This window comes from Carcharodon carcharias, chromosome 5 (assembly GCF_017639515.1).
Source record: "Carcharodon carcharias isolate sCarCar2 chromosome 5, sCarCar2.pri, whole genome shotgun sequence".
NCBI classification, from domain to species: domain Eukaryota; kingdom Metazoa; phylum Chordata; class Chondrichthyes; order Lamniformes; family Lamnidae; genus Carcharodon; species Carcharodon carcharias.
This window is the reverse complement of record NC_054471.1, coordinates 150,466,389-150,483,649: the sequence shown is the minus strand read 5'-3', so window position 1 is coordinate 150,483,649 and position 17,261 is coordinate 150,466,389. Positions and strand designations below refer to the sequence as shown.

The 17,261-nt window shown below is 42.5% G+C and overlaps 1 protein-coding gene across 9 annotated transcripts in view; it reads left to right on the top strand.

The window, feature by feature from the left end:
- Nucleotides 1-2,357, top strand: part of usp45 (ubiquitin specific peptidase 45) — a 203,442-nt gene extending 201,085 nt beyond the window's left edge. For all 9 annotated transcript variants that reach the window (XM_041187566.1, XM_041187570.1, XM_041187569.1 and 6 more), the window contains one exon: nucleotides 1,321-2,357. In XM_041187566.1, the coding sequence (XP_041043500.1) occupies nucleotides 1,321-1,448 (128 nt within the window). In that variant the 3' untranslated portion in view covers nucleotides 1,449-2,357. The remainder of the gene's footprint in view (nucleotides 1-1,320) is intronic.
- The last annotated feature ends 14,904 nt before the right edge of the window (nucleotides 2,358-17,261 follow it).

The following is a 17,261-nucleotide window of genomic DNA, read 5'->3' as shown; positions in this document are numbered from 1 at the left end:
GCCTGCTGCTGCTTTTTTCCCAGTTAAAACATTGTAATTCTTTAAGTGTCTATTAGGTTTGTAAGCAAACAAGAAACCATGTCAAAGGCATCTTCTGTTATTGTAGCCTCTTAAAAATTTCAGTCGTTCTTGGATCAATAGACCACCTGCTGAGCTGAAGCAATTAAAAGCTTTTGAAACCCAGCCAAACATTTATAATGGCTACAGCTATCATAAAAAATAGCTTCCAGCTATTTTGCCTGAAACTGACAGAACAGATTATGTCCCATTTCCATTTCAAAGCAGAGTGCCTGTCAATCAATGAAGGCGAGTAGGAGATTTTTTTCAGCTTTCAAAAACAAAGTTTTTTAAAAAAAAACAGCTAGAGCTGTCAGTCAATTTAACACAGCACAAACATGATAGCAGAGGTTGAAGGGACTAATTTAAACATTTCTTAATGCATTAAGCACCTCTGACCATTGGAAAAGCACTTAATGCATGACAACAATCACACAATACTGGTCAACGTAAGGATCAACTTACCTTTACATGACAGATTCCTATGCTGAACCACTGCATTACAGACACATCTACATTACAATACAACTTCTAATAGTGACACTTGAAGGTATAAAAATATTTTATAATTGCCTTTCAGAATGTTCCTGACTCCTCAGCAGGCTTCCTCCATTGATCATGAACTCTGCAAGGTGGTGCATTTTTAGGGCTTACAAAACCCATACCAGCACATGAAAAAAGTGTGTTTTATTCATTCACGGGATGTGGGCTTCACTAGCTGGGCCAGCATTTATTGCCCATCCCTAGTTGCCCTTGAGAAGGCGCTGGTGAGCTGCCTTTTTGAACCGCTGCAGGAGGAAATACAGTTTTTCTATGACCCTCACAATGGGAACCCAATCGCTGAGGAAGTGCATGTGTGTTTTGCACCCAAGGCCTTCCCAACCCACTAAAAGGTCAGATGAAAATGGTGTGGGTTGGGAAGGCAGAGGAAAATTGTTTTCCCAGCAAAAGAAACTAAGGTCAGCATTTGCCACCCTTTACCTTTCCATTGGCATAAAATTGAAAATATTTGTGAAAACGTAGCTTTCTCCATGATTCTTTAGCTTAGTCATGGAGAAAATCACTTAGAACAAAATAGCCAGGTATGTACGCTAAAATATTCCTCTGCATACAATGAGCCCTAAATTTTGAACTTGTTCCTTATTTCAATTTTTATTTTAAAAACCATTACATCACAAAATTTAACAATCAATTCAGCAGGAATGCCATGTGGTTTCTAGCCTGTGATTAACAGATTTACTCATCATGATCTTTGCTTTTCAGGTTTCAGAGATGTTGGAGCACCACCAGGGCAGTGGGTTTATGTCAATGACACCCATGTACAGATAGTTCCTGAAGCCAGAGTACTCAATGCTCAGGCCTATCTATTGTTCTATGAACAACTTTTATAAAAGCATTATTTGGAAAGTGTACTGTAATGGAACAGGCTTGTAACACTCTACTTTGTAACAATCCATGTGGCTTCTCCAAACCTGTTATTTATTACAATCAGTTACAAGGACATCACGATCAAAATTTATTGCAACCAGTCGTAAAATTAAATGCAAAAAAAATGAATGTTTGTAAATTCAGTGAAAAAGGATGTTACTTACAAATGATACCTATAATACTTCATTGTTTTTTTCCCCAGATTTATAGTTTGACTTACTGAAATGCAGGCATTTTCATTAAGGTCATTTTCATTTGACAAATCTTTTTCAACTTCAAAAAGATGCTGCTTTGATTTCATTTGGAAAGACAATGACCATGCACGTTCAAAAGTGAGGAAGATTACTCTCTATGTATTAGAGTAGAAACAATTATATTCTCATGTTTTATTAGTGATGATATTTACTATCAAAGACGGAAATAAGAGCAATGGGCATATCGACTGACATATTGAGTAATTATGAGTTATTATCTGACAGATTTATTTTTTTAAATGGAGATAATTTTGTTCATTGGAAACCCATCTCACTTCATGCTATGTTTACTTTGCAGTGCATTGCATGATAAAACCATTGCCACAAATTTTGAATCTTAAAACATAGTGGTGCCCAAGAATGAATGGAACCTGAGGAATTTTGTACATTTGGAATGTTATCTGCGTTAATTCCCACAAAACATAATATCAGAAAGGCACACTGATGCTTGATGCACTGAGGGTCTCTTTCGGTACCCATACATTTCTTTATGGATTTAACTTGCACAGTTTCACCATGCCATTTAACTTATGTATTTTTGCCCCTAATCTTTATTGATGCTTGCTATGATAAACATGTTTCATGCTCAAGCACATTTTAATAAATAATTATCTCCTAGCATGTGTACTTTTGTTTTATTAAACAGTTGAACTAATATGATCTAATTTTTCAACTGTAATTTATATTTTAAAGAAAACATTTGCAATATATTTACAATAAAAAGTCAAAGACGGAGTGAAGAAGAATGAGTGGTTTTGTGGTCAGTCTCCACCACAAATTGCTTTCCGAAGATGTAGGTATGGAATCGCATGATCCTAATCACGAGAGCTAATGTCTTCCTGTTCTGACACAGCAGTTTGTAAAGGCTGAGCTTTTTAAAATCCCTGAGGGAAACTTTAAACAATTGTCATAGCCTATATTTTCAATTGCTATGTTTTGAGTTGCAGCTCTAAATTCAGGAATAAGACCACTAGTTCTCGAGAGGTTTTTAAATCAAACTAAATGAAACATTTAATTATTTACAACATATTAAACATATACACATGGCTACAAATTACTCCTATAATAACTTTTTACAAATTCCCAAATTAATCTCCACTAAGGCAACGATAACCTATGGATTTAATCAGACACCAAGTAAAGCATTTTCACCTTACGAATTCAAAATGAGGGTCCTTTCAATTTGGTTCCTTTGCAGACAATTGTAGGCTTACAGCTGCTTAGATATTATATGCCTCTACCCTGCATACCCAAACTCCTTTCTGTTATACCCAGCCTTTCCCTTTGAATGCAAATTCTCATTGTATCACCAGGCCCTTTGAACTCCACTTCTTCTAACAATAAAACTCCTTTCATAATACCAATTTTATTAGTAATATAAACATATTTCTTGGTGTCTCCTAGCCAGGTGCAAGATTTCACTCCCACTTTTGAATGCTCTATTCAACAAAATGCAAAGACATCCTTTACCTTACTGTTTACATCTCGGCTACTATACATCAAAGCACCCAGACTAGCTGGCTTTAATCCAATTAACACACACACAAACTCACAGACACAGGTTAAACATCTATTTTAAAAAACATTTCCAATAACATGATATATCTCTTATATATCTTAATTAAGACACTAATATCTCTTCCTGACACTTCCACTCTATGTTGGAGTAGTGTGATTAGGCTGCCGATATGCTTCTGAAACTAAATGCAATTGACTTTTCCTTTTGAGGTAAACAGCATCCTAGCCCTTTTTGAGAAGCATCTATTTCCATAGTAATCTCTTCTCTCAGATTGTAGAATTGTAGTGAGGATGTTTCCTCAGATAGCAAATTCTTGAGCTCGTTAAACATATATTGGTGGTCTTTGTGCCATTGAAAAGACACTTATTTCTTGAGCAATTCCTAAAGTGGCGACACTTTCTGTGTGAAGTTAGAAATATGTGGAAAAGAAAGTTGAGCAACCCCAAACAGTATTGGTGATCCTCCTTATCTTGTGGAGCTGGCATTGCATGTATATCCTCCAATTTACTTGGGTCTGGATGGATGCCACTACTTGGGTAAATTGAGCCAAAAGGGTTGATTTGTTGAACATTAAGTTCACACATACGACTGTTGAAGTCAATTCTATCTATGTGCTGTCTGACCACATTGTGATCATGTTCCTTTTTTGTTTTACCAAAGTGTTACAGACAGGAGGGCGAGGTTTAATTTAAATAGCTCTGATTTCTCTTCTCACCACCCTTCTATAAACAGAAGTATGTTTTGATTTCGATTTCCCGCTTTATAAGGGGTGGTGTAATTTCCCAACCCCTCAGTTTTGGTGTGATCCAATTTCTATTAATAGCTCCACAACAGACTCAAGATAGGGTAAAATCAGAGGGTTAGTTTATTCGCACATACTCAAACGTGAGAGGAGAGGCATAACGTAGCCTCCTTTTTCACTTTCAATAAAAGAGGGATAAGGAAAAGAAAGAGGTACAGGGCAAAAACCACAGAGAAGATAATTATAGGGCAGAATTTCACCCTTCTCGGGCAAGCTCGGCGGGGGGTGGTTGGGAAGCCAACCGCCGCCTGCGATCGATGCTGGAAGGCGATTTCATGCTGTTGGGCCAAATAAGGCTTGCCCAGCGTGAAACATGAGTGGCTCAAAGCTGCCTGTGCGGGCAGAGGGTGAAGAGTGCAATCAGGGCAAGCGTGAACTTCGCACATGTTTGCAAGTGCGCGCTTGAGAATCTCCCTGAGGCTCAGAGGTACCTCAGGGAGATGAGCTTTTTTTACATAAGAAATGCTATAAAACATGTCCTCTCACTGACTCTTGTCACATGAGCAGGGACACGTTATTAATTAAGTTTTAAAACCTTTAGGAAACATCATCCTGCCCGTGAATAAGGTTTCCTAAAAAGTGCTTAGCCTTTTCGCCTGCCCACCAGCAGTAAGTTTGGATGGGCAGCGCAAAATCTATTTTTATTACCTTGTTACTGGCCTTAATAGACATTTTAATTGTCGGCGGCACGCTGCTGAGTCAGGCACATTCCAGCCGACCGAAATATCACGCAACAGCACGTTGACATTGGGATGCTTGTCCGACATCAATGCAAGTCATTTTACACTTGAATAGTTCGGGTGCGCGCCTGCCCACCAAGGTAAAAATTTTGCCCATTATTTCACATGAGCTCACCACCACCTTCTCAAGGGCAACTGGGGATGGGCAATAAATGCTGGCCCAACCAGCGAAGCCCACATCCCATGAATGAAAGAAACCTAGGCTAGGGATTGGGCCACATGAATGGCCCTCCTTCATCTCAGTAGGCCGCAAGATTGAAATCAGGCATGTGTATTAACCATGACCAATAAATAAGATTAAATACATTTAATACCCACCGACTATTTCATAACGAGTTATAGAAAATGTTTCCACACTTCAGATTTGGAAGCTGTTGAGCACGTTGGGCAGAACCTGCTGGAAATTTTTCTACGTGAGTGGAATGGCATGTTTTATAAAGTTTCTTAACATTTTTTTGGAACTGTTATCACATCATTGCATATTAAGCAAAGTGGCCTCCCTTTCTGTTCAATAACAAAATAATCCATCTCCCAACTCTCTTTTGCCATTCTGCCCTCGTCAACGATTTTCCTCTTTTTGGCTGCTGCTTCTTCCTCTGTACTTGATTCTCCTTCTTTATCATGCCACTTCAACACGAAGCGATTTATCGTATAATTAAGGGAAAATTAAATTACTGGTAAAAGTAACATCAAAAAGCAAATTTCCATGTCCACTGGTTTTGTAACCAAGAGAATCTCCTGGGATAGGGTAATTTTGTTAACTGTGCTTGCGTACCTAGAATTTGCGGGGCATGCCGATTGAACCATAGCAGCGCTTTGATTGGATGCAACTCTCACAGTCAATGGTGTGTGCAGTCAGCAGATACCTCATTTCACGCGCCCTTGCTTTAGTAATACTGGTAGGAAAAAAATTATGCAGACAGAAACCAGTGGAATCTGGCAACCCTGCATGTGGCAACAGTCAACAAAATGTATTGTGAGCCATATTCAGAACCCTGATGGGCTTCGTGCAGCCCACGGACTGCAGGTTACCCATGACTACACTAGAATCTTGTGAGTAATTGTAACAAAACGAGCTGCCCAGCATTGAACTTTCTCGAGGAAGGTAATGTTTTTAACTCTTTCGAGTCAAACCAAATAAGCTAAATTAACAAAATCAGGGATAAAGTGAAAGGCTGCCCCTTAAAGGGAAACTACAAAAACAACATTTAAGGGAAACTTACCAACATTAAATCAAAATGTGAGCAAAAGGGTCAATAAAGCACTGTAGTCCCCATAGTGCCCACCAAGCACAGAAGGCCTCGACAGTGCCAGCAGACCCCTCATGCTCCCTTTCCAGGGACACCCGGCCACGAACGTAGCCGCGGAAGAGGGACAGACAGTTGGGCCGGATAACCCCATCAATCGACTGCTGCCTAGACCTGTTAATGGCCAACTTGGCCAGATCCAGGAGCAGGTTCAAGAGGGACTGAAGTGCAAACAAAGCAGAAGCAAAAGGTTCTTCAAATAACTAAAAAGGGGATGCAGCCTACAACAAGTAACAGACACATGATCCGCGGACTCCACAAGGCCCCAAAAATGCAGGCATCTTGAGAGTCTGTGAACCAACATATCTTACAGTTGTATGCAATATCTTCCATCCCAGGTCTCCAATGGAAAGTGGGAGAACTCCTGTGTAGAGAACCCTGTATTGGGGATCTCCGCTGCCCTATGACAACAAGGCACGCCAAGGCGTGTCTGTGCAACAGGCGAGGGTAAGCAAGTGAAGGGTGTACAGCAGCAGCCCATAAAGGAAACACCTCTGCGCTGTGCTAAAGGGCACAGAGGGCATTTCCACGAGGAGACTCAGGTTGCGAGAAGGTAATGTGTTAGGAGTACAAACGTCCCAAGTGGCTACGCCGTGCTCTTAAGTGTGGCCTAACCAATGTCTGGTACAGTATTTTCTTTACTGCAGTTGAAGAGTGATAGAAGTTCTGTTTCACGAACCTAAGCATCTTGGGTGCCTTTGAGGCTGCGTATTGACATGTGCATTCCAGTTTAAATTATTTTGGATGCAGATTCCTAAGTAATGGCATTCTTTAATAACTTCAAAGAAAGAAGCATGCATTGTATAATTTGGTACTGATGGTCATCAAGTATTGCTGATTCGCATGATATATTTTCTATTTTGAATTTGACGAGATTATTTAGGTCTTCCTTTTTTTATTATTTGTTCACGGGATGTGGGCCATGCTGGCTAGGCCACCATTTATTGCCCATCCCTAATTGCCCTTGTTCGGAGTCAACCACATTGCTGTGGGTCTGGAGTTATATATAGGCCGAACCAGGTAAGGATGGCAGATTAGTGAGCCAGTAGAGAACCAGGTAGGTTTTTATGACAATCAGCAATTCCAGATTTTTATTGAATTGGGATTTCACCATCTGCCATGTGGAATTCGAACCTGGGTCTCCAGAGCATCTGGAATACTAGTGCATTGACAGTGCCACCATGCCAGATATCGTATTAGCTGACTATCAATGGTGTGTTCTTTACAGCAGACACCAGTAATTTACACTAAACACAAGTAAGCGAAATGGGTCAGTCACTTGCTGAATCAATGGGGCATCCTTTCTTGTGAATTGGAGAGACATTAGCTCATAGCCAGTTAATGGGTAGTTCTCCTGTGTTTATGTGTTGGAAAATATATTGTAACATTGATGTAAATTCACTTGTTGCAGTTTTAAGTGCATGGTTTGGGATGTGCTCTGGATCAATGTTCTGGAGATGTTTCTCGACATCTTTTGTTGTAATTATAGACATCAGGCATGTTTTATTAAGGCTGCCCTTGTACTACAGATTCATGTCATGTAAGGTCGAGAACCAAATTGATAGATTTGTCCTCTACATCTTAAGGCATCTGAACAATCCCATGGATTGTAACCAATGTCAGGTCTCTACACACTGATAGGCCAACAATTGCTGGACCTTTGGTGTTCATGATGTAGAATAACTGCGACAACCATTGTGATTCCCCTTATCTGCACTCCATTGTTATGGATCTAGCGCACGGAATTGCTGATCCATGAAACGCCGTGAGTTTTTGACGGTGCCATTGTCTTTCAATTCTGTGGATAGATGCAGTTTTTAGAATTCTAAGCATGGGGAAGGGAGTGGAATTGGCACTTGTTCCAGTGACACCCTTTGCCCATAGTGTTTTTCCAATTTTCTGAGTTTTGGTGACTCTTGCTGGGTTAGGATTTTTAGGATTTTTACAGTCGCACTTCCAATGCCCTTTACCACATGCCTTGCATTTGTCATGATGTGTCGGACAACTGCAAGGTGCATGCAAAAGACCACATCTTCCACATGGTTTGCTGAGTTTGGTTGACCTAGCTACATGCCAATTGTTGAAGCTGCGCACAGATCTTGTTAACTTTGCCGTCCTGCAAGAATTGCCTCATGCTTGAACCCATCATTCAGTAGTGCTTCAAGAGTGTACCCTTTAGGCTTGTCGAGATTTGTTTTTGATGAGCCTCAATAGATGTTGATTCTATCACCAATTCTCAGCCAACTATCAGAAAAATCACAATCTCTGTCCTTTTCTCTACAGCAAATAATGAAATGATGCACAGACTCCTTTGGCTGTTGTCTTTTTTTATTCATTCATGTGATGTGGGCTTCGCTGGCTGGGCTAGCATTTATTGCCCATGCATGGTTGCCCTTGAGAAGGTGGTGTGAGCTGTCTTATTGAACCACTGCAGTCGTCGTGGTGTACAGTGCTGTTAGGAAGGGAGTTCCAGGATTTTGACCTAGCGACAGTGAAGGAATGGCGATATATTTCTAAGTCAGGATGGTGAGTGAATTGGAGGGGAGCTTCCAGGTGGTGGTGTTCCTTTGTATCTGCTGCCCTTATCCTTCTAGTTGGTAGTGGTCGTGGGTTTGAAAGGTGCTGTCAAAGGAGCCTTGGTGAGTTTCTGCAGTGCATCTTGTAGATGGTACACACTGCTGCTACTGTGCATTGGTGGTAAAGGGAGTCAATGGTGCCAATCAACCAGGCTGCTTTGTCCTGGACGGTGTCAAGCTTCTTCAGTGTTGTGGGAACAGCACTCATCCAGGCTAAGTGGTAATGGTAGAGTCGGGGATATGGCGGGCCTTGAGGTTATAGATTGTGTTCAAATGCAATTCTGCTGCTGCTGATAGTAATCAGCGCCTCATGGATGCCCAGTCTTGAGTTGTTAGATCTATTCAAAATCTATCCCATTTAACACAGTGGTAGTGCCACACAACATGATGGAGGGTATCCTCAATGTGAAGGCGGGACTTCGTCTCCACAACGACTGTGCGGTGGTCATTCCTACTGATACTGTCATGGACAGACTCATCCATCACACTCCTGATTTGTGCCTTGTAGATGGTGGACAGGCTTAGGGGAGTCAGGAGGTGAGTTACTCATCACAGGATTTTTAGCCTCTGAACTGCTCTTGTAGCCACAGTATTTATATGGCTAGTCCAGTTCAGTTTCTGGTCAATTGTAATTCCCAGGGGATAGTGGGGGATTCAGTGATGTTGATGCCATTGAACATCAAGGGGTGATGGTTCTTGTTGGAGATGGTCATTGCCTGGCACTTGTGTGGCGAGAATGTTACTTGCCATTTGTCAGTCCAAGCCTGGATATTGTCCAGGTCTTGCTGCATTTGGACATGGACTGCTTCATCATCTGAGTAGTCACAAATGGTGCTGCACATTGTGCAGTCATCAGCGAACATCCCCACTTCTGATCTTATGATGGAGCGAATGTCATTAATGAAGATGCTGAAGATGGTTCGGCCAAGGACACTACCCTGAGGAACTCCTGTAGTAATTTCCTGAAGCAGAGATGACTGACCTCCAACAATCACAACCATCTTCCTTTGTGCTAGGTATGACTCCAGCAAGCAGAGAGTTTTCCCCCTGATTCCCATTGACTCCAGTTTGGCTAGGGCTCTTTGATGCCACACTTGGTCAAATGTGGCCTTGATATCAAGGGCAGACATTCTCACCTCACCCCTGGAGTGCAGCTCTTTTGTCCATGTTTGATCCAAGGGCCAGGTTGGATTTGTCCTGCATTTTGTGTACAGGACATACCTTCCATTTTTCCACATAGCTGGGTAGATGCCAGTGTTGTAGCTGTACTGGAACAGCTTGGATAGGGGTGCAGCAAGTTCTGGAGAAAAAGCCTTCATTACTATTGCCGAAATATTGTCAGGGCCCATAGCCTTTGCACTATCCTGTACATTCAGGCATTTCTTGATATCACGTGGAATGAATCAATTTGGCTGAAGATTGGCATCTATGAGGCTGGGGGCCTCCGGAGGAGGCCGAGATGGATCATCCATTTGGCACTTCTGGTTGAAGATTGTAGCAAATGCTTCAGTCTTATCTTTTGCACTGATGTGCTGGGCTCCCCCATCATTGAGGATGAGGATATTTGTGGAGCCTCTTCCTCCAATGAGTTGTTTAACTTTTCACCACCATTTCCGACTGAATGTAGCAGAACTGCAGAGCTTAGTTCTGATCCGTTGGTTGTGGGATCACTTAGCCCTGTCTATCACCTGCTGCTTTGCTGTTTAACATGCAAGTGGTCCTGTGATATAGCTTCGCCAGGTTGACACCTCATTTTTAGATATACCTGGTGCTGATCCTGGCATGCCCTCCTGCACTCTTCATTGAACCAGATTTGATGCCCTGGCTAAGTGGTAATGGTAGAGTCGGGGATATGGCGGGCCTTGAGGTTATAGATTGTGTTCAAATGCAATTCTGCTGCTGCTGATAGTAATCAGCGCCTCATGGATGCCCAGTCTTGAGTTGTTAGATCTATTCAAAATCTATCCCATTTAACACAGTGGTAGTGCCACACAACATGATGGAGGGTATCCTCAATGTGAAGGCGGGACTTCGTCTCCACAACGACTGTGCGGTGGTCATTCCTACTGATACTGTCATGGACAGATGTATCTGCGGTAGGCAGGTTGGTGAGGACGAGGTCAAGTATGTTTTTCCCATTTGTTGGCTCCCTCACCACCTGCTGCAAACCCAGTCTAGCAGCTGTCCTTTACGATTTGGCCAGTTCAGTCAGTAGTGGTGCTACCAAGCCACTCTTGGTGATGAACGTTGAAGTCCCCCAGAGTACATTCTGCACTCTTGCCACCTTTTAAGTGGTAAGTGGTGCTCAACATGGAGGAACACTGATTCATCAGCTAATTTAGAAAACACAGAGAGTCCTGTGAACATCATATTTGACCTGATGCCAGGAAACTCCGGATTCGATGCTAAAGACTCCCAGGGTAACTTCCCCCCAACTGTATACCACTGTGCTGTCATCTCTGCTAGGTCTATCCTGCCAGTGAGACAGGATGTAGCCAGGGATGGTGATGGTGGTGTCTGGGACGTTATCTGGAAGATATGATTCCGTGAGGATGACTATGTTGCTTAACTAGTCTGTGAGACGGCTCTCCCATTTTTTTTCCATTCATTCACGGGATGTGGGCTTCATTGGCTGGGCAAGCATTTAGTGCCCCTCTGTAGTTGCCCTTGAGAAAGTGGTGGTGAGCTGCCTTCTTGAACCGCTGCAGTCCATTTGGTGTCGGTACACCCACAGCGTTGTTAGGAAGGGAGTTCCAGGATTTTTACCCAGTGACAGTGAAGGGACGGCAATATATTTCCAAATTAGGATGGTGAGTGACTTGGAGAGGAACTTCCAGGTCTTGGTGTTCCCATCTATCTGCTGCCCTTGTCCTTCTAGATGGTAGTGGTCGTGGGGTTGGAAGGTGCTGTCTAAGGAGCCTTGGTGAATTTGGCACTAGCCCCCAGATGTTAGTAAGGAGCACTTTGCAGGGTCAACAGGGCTGAGTTTGCCAATGTTGTTTCTGGTGCCTAGGTTGATGCCGGGTAGTCTATCTAGTTTCGTTCCTTTTTTGAGACTTTGTAACGGTTTGATAAATTAAGTGGCTTGCTAGGCCATTTCAAAGGGCATTTAAGAGTCAACCACATTGCTATGCATCTGGAGTCAAATGCAGGCCAGGCCAGATCAGATTTCCTTCTCTAAAGGGACATTAGTGAACCAGATGGGTTTTTACAACAATTGGCCATAGTTTCATGGTCATCATTAGAGTTTTAATTCCAGATTTTTATTGAATTCAAATTCCACCATCTGCTGTGGCAGGATTCGAACCCAGGGATTACTAGTCCAGTGACAATACCACTACGCCATCACCTCCCCAGTCTGAAGGATGTGAATTCCAGGTAATGAATGCGAAAGTTGAGCTTGACCTGCAGTTGTTCTTCTAAGATGGACCTCTTCCGATAGCCCTGACAGAATTCAGAGTGTCAGCCTTGCAGTTGAGACCTGAGAATTTGATAAGACATAGTGTTGATTTTCCCAGGACTCTGTGTTTTCTGAATTAGGAACAAGCTTTCTTGCTTTTTTGGTATTCAGGATTAAAGATGCTCCAGATCCTGCAATACCTCTGGTCGCCACACCCTATTTCTATGCTTTTTTTGCTGCTCCATGTGTGGCACTGCTGTCTTCTTTGTGTATGTGCTCACACCCACCCATGAAGTGGGGTTCTGGTGCAAACGAACCACCAGTGCCTAAAATCAATGTAATGGCTACAATGGCTTTTCCCAGCCTTTCTAATCCTTCGTTAACCTTCCTGAGCTTGCTGTTTGATCGACCTTCCCTGGCACTATTCTAAGTAATGGTTAACCCTGTTTTGCTACTGATCCAGTGGCCCCTTTACTCAGTTGATACTTGAATACCGCCTAGCGCTGCACTTCTCGGAACTATATTTTCCACACATGCTGAACTTACAGATCACTGCTGCAGCTCCAAGAGAAATTGGAAGATCTCTGATTTCTGAGCGTTCTGTGAGAACTCAATGTGCTGCTGTGCTGCTGCACATATTGATTCTCAAGAAGACTGGATCTTTGATTCAAGTCTGAAGAATTTGAAGCTCTGATGTCACAGAGTTATTGCAGATGGTCTCTCCACATGATGATAGAGCCTTCAAAATACATTGGCTGCCATGATGTTTTAGATGGATGATTTTCTTAAAAATCAAAAATCTTCTGAAACTACAAGCTGCCATCATGTTGTGTTTCCTTTTCTTACTGCTGAACACAAACATATCAACCACTCAAATGGGATTGGTAAACTCAAATATGGGTTTCTTTATTGATGTGTTATGATCTCAGCTGATGTATACTAGATTTCAGGGTGGAATCTGGCTTGATAGATCCTGACTTTTATATTTTGTTTAGATACATGAAGAGTGGTTACTGAATCTTTGTCATGACCCCAGCTGATGTTACTACTGGACAAGACAGGTCTCAGGGTGGAACCCAGCTTGGTAGATCAAAACTTTTATTTTCTTTTTAGATACATGGAGAGTGGCTACTGAACAGTCACAGGAGTCAGCTGATGAACTTTTAACAAAAGAATAATACATATATTAAACCAGAAAATATGAACTATATTACAATACTCCTTCACCCACACCAATACCTTTACAGATATATACAGATTTGTAAGGATAATGCAAGTTACAAAAGCTATCTCATAGTCTAAGTACACCGTCCATGTAAACCAATAGGCAACCTGTGGTGAGGCACCCCAGACTCTGAAACCAAGTGACAAATGCCACCCCAAACAGATGCTATGGATCTCTCATCAACTCCCCTCAGACACTTTTGTCATACCATGAGCCAACCAGTCTCATTGAACTCCGTCTTTGACAGGAGAGCTTCCAATCTCCACTCTTGAAGAACTTGCTCTGGAGTCTTCTCCCAAACGACGCTTTCTCTCAGACGCCTTCTACAAGAGTCCACCTCCAGGATTTTGAACTCTCCTTCTGATGTTCATCTCCACTGGATCTCCACGTGCATTCAAGCTTCCTTCCAAGCACACTCTCTCTCACTGACTCAGCCATGCCAAAAGTACACCACTGCTTCACACGCCCATAATAAAGAGCTACAGACCTTTGGCTGTCCCCTTCAATCTTCTGGCTTCTCGGACACCTATATTGCTTTAAATCTGTGTCCTGCAGCTTTCTCTCTTTAAGCTTGAAGCTTGAAGCTTGAAGCCTTCCTCTCAGCTCCTTACTTTCACTTCCACAGAACAGGACCTTTCCAGATTCCTGTCCTTATCCTTTGACTTTCCTCTTGGATCTTCTCTGTTCCACTCCCCTGGATTTGAGGACTTCCTTCTATAGTTTCCAGAACCTGCTTCTACAGTTCCTTGTCCTGTGTCCAGCTTCTCTTGGCAGATGGCTTCAACTTTAGTTTGGGACTAGCTATCTTGGACCTCTGCTGTCCAGCCACTCTCAAATCCTGGCTTCAACTGAACTGAAACTGCTTTTCTAGCTTTCTCTGCTCCTGTAGGTCCCTCTCTCTGGACCTTTGTTGCAAGGCAACAGCACAGTTTTTTTTAACCTTGTGTTTGTTTTAAATTCCCTTCAAGAGTCATAAAATCTCCCTAAAATGCAGGCATACAAACAAAGCCTTAGACCTGGTATCTCCACTCAAAAATGAAACTAGATCCCAGATTTCACCTTTAAATCCGCAAAAAGAAAAATAAATTAAACTTAAACTTAAAGATAAACCTTATTACTAACACACCAAAATACACATATAACTTACTTAAACTATCTCTGTTTCCTAACACATGAAGATTAAATAGCACGTGTACAATCTTGGAGAGATCTTGATAACAAGTCTTTCTAGTCTTTCTTGGATGACTATACACTGCAGACTACCTATCATGTGGTACTTTACATCATTTCCTATCTGATGTACAAAGATCATAGCCACATCTAACTTAAAGATGTTCCACAGCCTTGGAAGAACAAACACTTAAATGAAAATTAGTTCTAATTTCTTAAGTCTAGAGTATCATATATGTTAGGAATGTAGTAATGATGGATCAGAAGCTATATTAGTGATGTAATTGGGGGGATATCTGGATAATCAAAGTTTCAAGGGGATATACCTTTTTGTGTGGTGTCAAAGTTGTAGCACTCGAGCAAAAGAAGGCTGAGTTGGGAGATCAGCTGGCTACACTTCATAACAGCCATGGTCCAAACATAGACAAAAAAGATGAACACAAGAACTGAGGTGAGAGTGACTGTCCTTGACATTAAGGCAGCATTTGACAAAGTGTGACATCAGGGAACCCTAGCAAAATTAGTCAATGGGAATCTGGGGCCAAAACTTTCTGCTGGTTGCAGTCATACCTAGCACAAAGGAAGATAGCTGTTGTCGTTGGAAGTCAATCATATCAGTCCCAAGACATCACTTCAGGAGTTCCTCAGGTTAGTGCCCTCAGCCCAACCATCTTCAGCTGCTTCATCAATGACCTTCCCTTCAACATAAGGTCAGAAGTGAGGATGTTTGCTGATAATTGCATGATGTTCAGTACCATTTGCAACTCCTCAGTTACTGAAGCAGCCTTTGTCCAAATGCAGCAAGACCTGGACAATATCCAAGCTTGGGCTGATATATGGCACAAATGTTAATTGCTATTTAAGTGCCAGGCAATGACCATCTCCAACAAGAGAGAACCTAACCATCATCCTTTAACACTCAATGACATCACCATCACTGGATCCCCTACTATCAATATCCTGGGGTTACTATTGACCAGAAACTGAACTGAACTAGCCATATAAATACTGTGGCCATAAGGGCAGGTCAGAGGCTAGGAATTCTGGGATGAGTAACTCACCTCCTGACTCCCCAAAACCAGTCCACCATCGACAAGTCAGGAATGTGATGGAATACTCATCACTTACCTGGATGAGCGCAGCTACACAACACTCAAGAAGCTTGACGGCCTCTGAACAAAGCAGCCCACTTGATTGGCACCCCATCCACAAACATTCACTCCCTCCACCACCGAAGCACAATGGCAACAGGGTGTACCACCTACAAGATGCACTGCGGGAACTCACCAAGCCTCTTTAGACAGCACCTTCCAAACCCACAACCACTACCATCTAGAAGGACAAGGGCAGCAGATACATGGCAGCACCATCACCTGGACGTTCATCTCCAAGCCACTCACATCCTGATTTGGAAATATATCGCTGTTCCTTCACTGCCGCAGGGTCAAAATCCTGGAACTCCCTTCCTAACAGCACTATGAGTGTACTACAGCACATGGACTACAGTGGTTCAAGGTGGCAGCTCACCACCACCTTCTCAAGGGCACTTAAGGATGGGCAATAAATGCTGCCCTAACCAGCCACATCCACATCCCATGAACAAATAAAACATGTCCTAATCAGAGTCCAAGGAAATGGCTGGGGGCGGGGGAGTGGAGAAATATGGGGCCTGTTAAAAGTGGCATTGACTCGGGAGCCTGACTGCACCTTGCACAGTGTCATGAGATAGTGACTATAGTTATAAAATGAAAATCAGTAGGTTATAGAAAATTAGTAGCTTAACTACATGCAGGGTGCATGTAATATGTAAATTATATCATTGTTGGTTATGAGGTAATCTGAGTGTTGCCAATATTACTATTAGTTATTGGATCAATTTCAGTGAATTGCTGTTAGTTCCTTTCAAAATCCAGTTCCTCCCACCTTTTCTGTCTCCCCTACAATAACATCCCTGACATCCATTTACCATCTCACCAGCTCCTCTCCCTTGGATTTTGCTCCTTTATCCTCACCCATTGGTGTCTTCACTTCCCCGCTCTCACTCTTTCCTTCCTTGTCCTCTGCCTCAATCTCCTCTTTCTCCTCCCTTGCCTGCTGTGTCACCTCCCCCAACTGGATTTCCCATTCCCTGCATCATACACATGAATATTGAGCATCTCAGTAAGATGCAACAATTGTCCTTGATCCTGTCCTTGACCAACATAAGAACATAAGAAATAGGAGTAGGAGTAGGCCATTCAGCCCTTTGAGCCCACTCCACCATTCAATGAGACTGATCTACTTGAACACCATTTTCCTGCATTACCCCATATACCTTGATGTTTTTAATACGTAGAAATCTATTGATCACTGTCTTGAACATACTCAATGACTGAGCCTCCACAGCCCTTTGGGGCAGAGGATTCCACCCTCTGCGTGAAGAAATTTCTCCTCATCTCTGTCCTAAATTGCCTGGCCCTTATTCTTAGACTGTGTCCCTGATTCTAGACCGCCCCCCCACACACCTCCAGCCAAGGGAAACATCCTTTCTGCATCTACCCTGTCGAGCCCTGTAAGAATTTTACATGTTTGAATGAGATCACCTCCCATTCTTCAGAAAATAAAGGCCCAGTCTATTTGATCTTTCCTCTTAGGACAATCTCTCCATCCCAGGAATTAATTTAGTGAATCTTCATTACACTCCGTCTATGGCAAGTATATCTTTCCTTAGGTAAGGAGACCAAAGCTGCACATGGTAGTCCAGGTGTGGTCTCACCAAGGCTCTACATAATTGCAGTAAGACT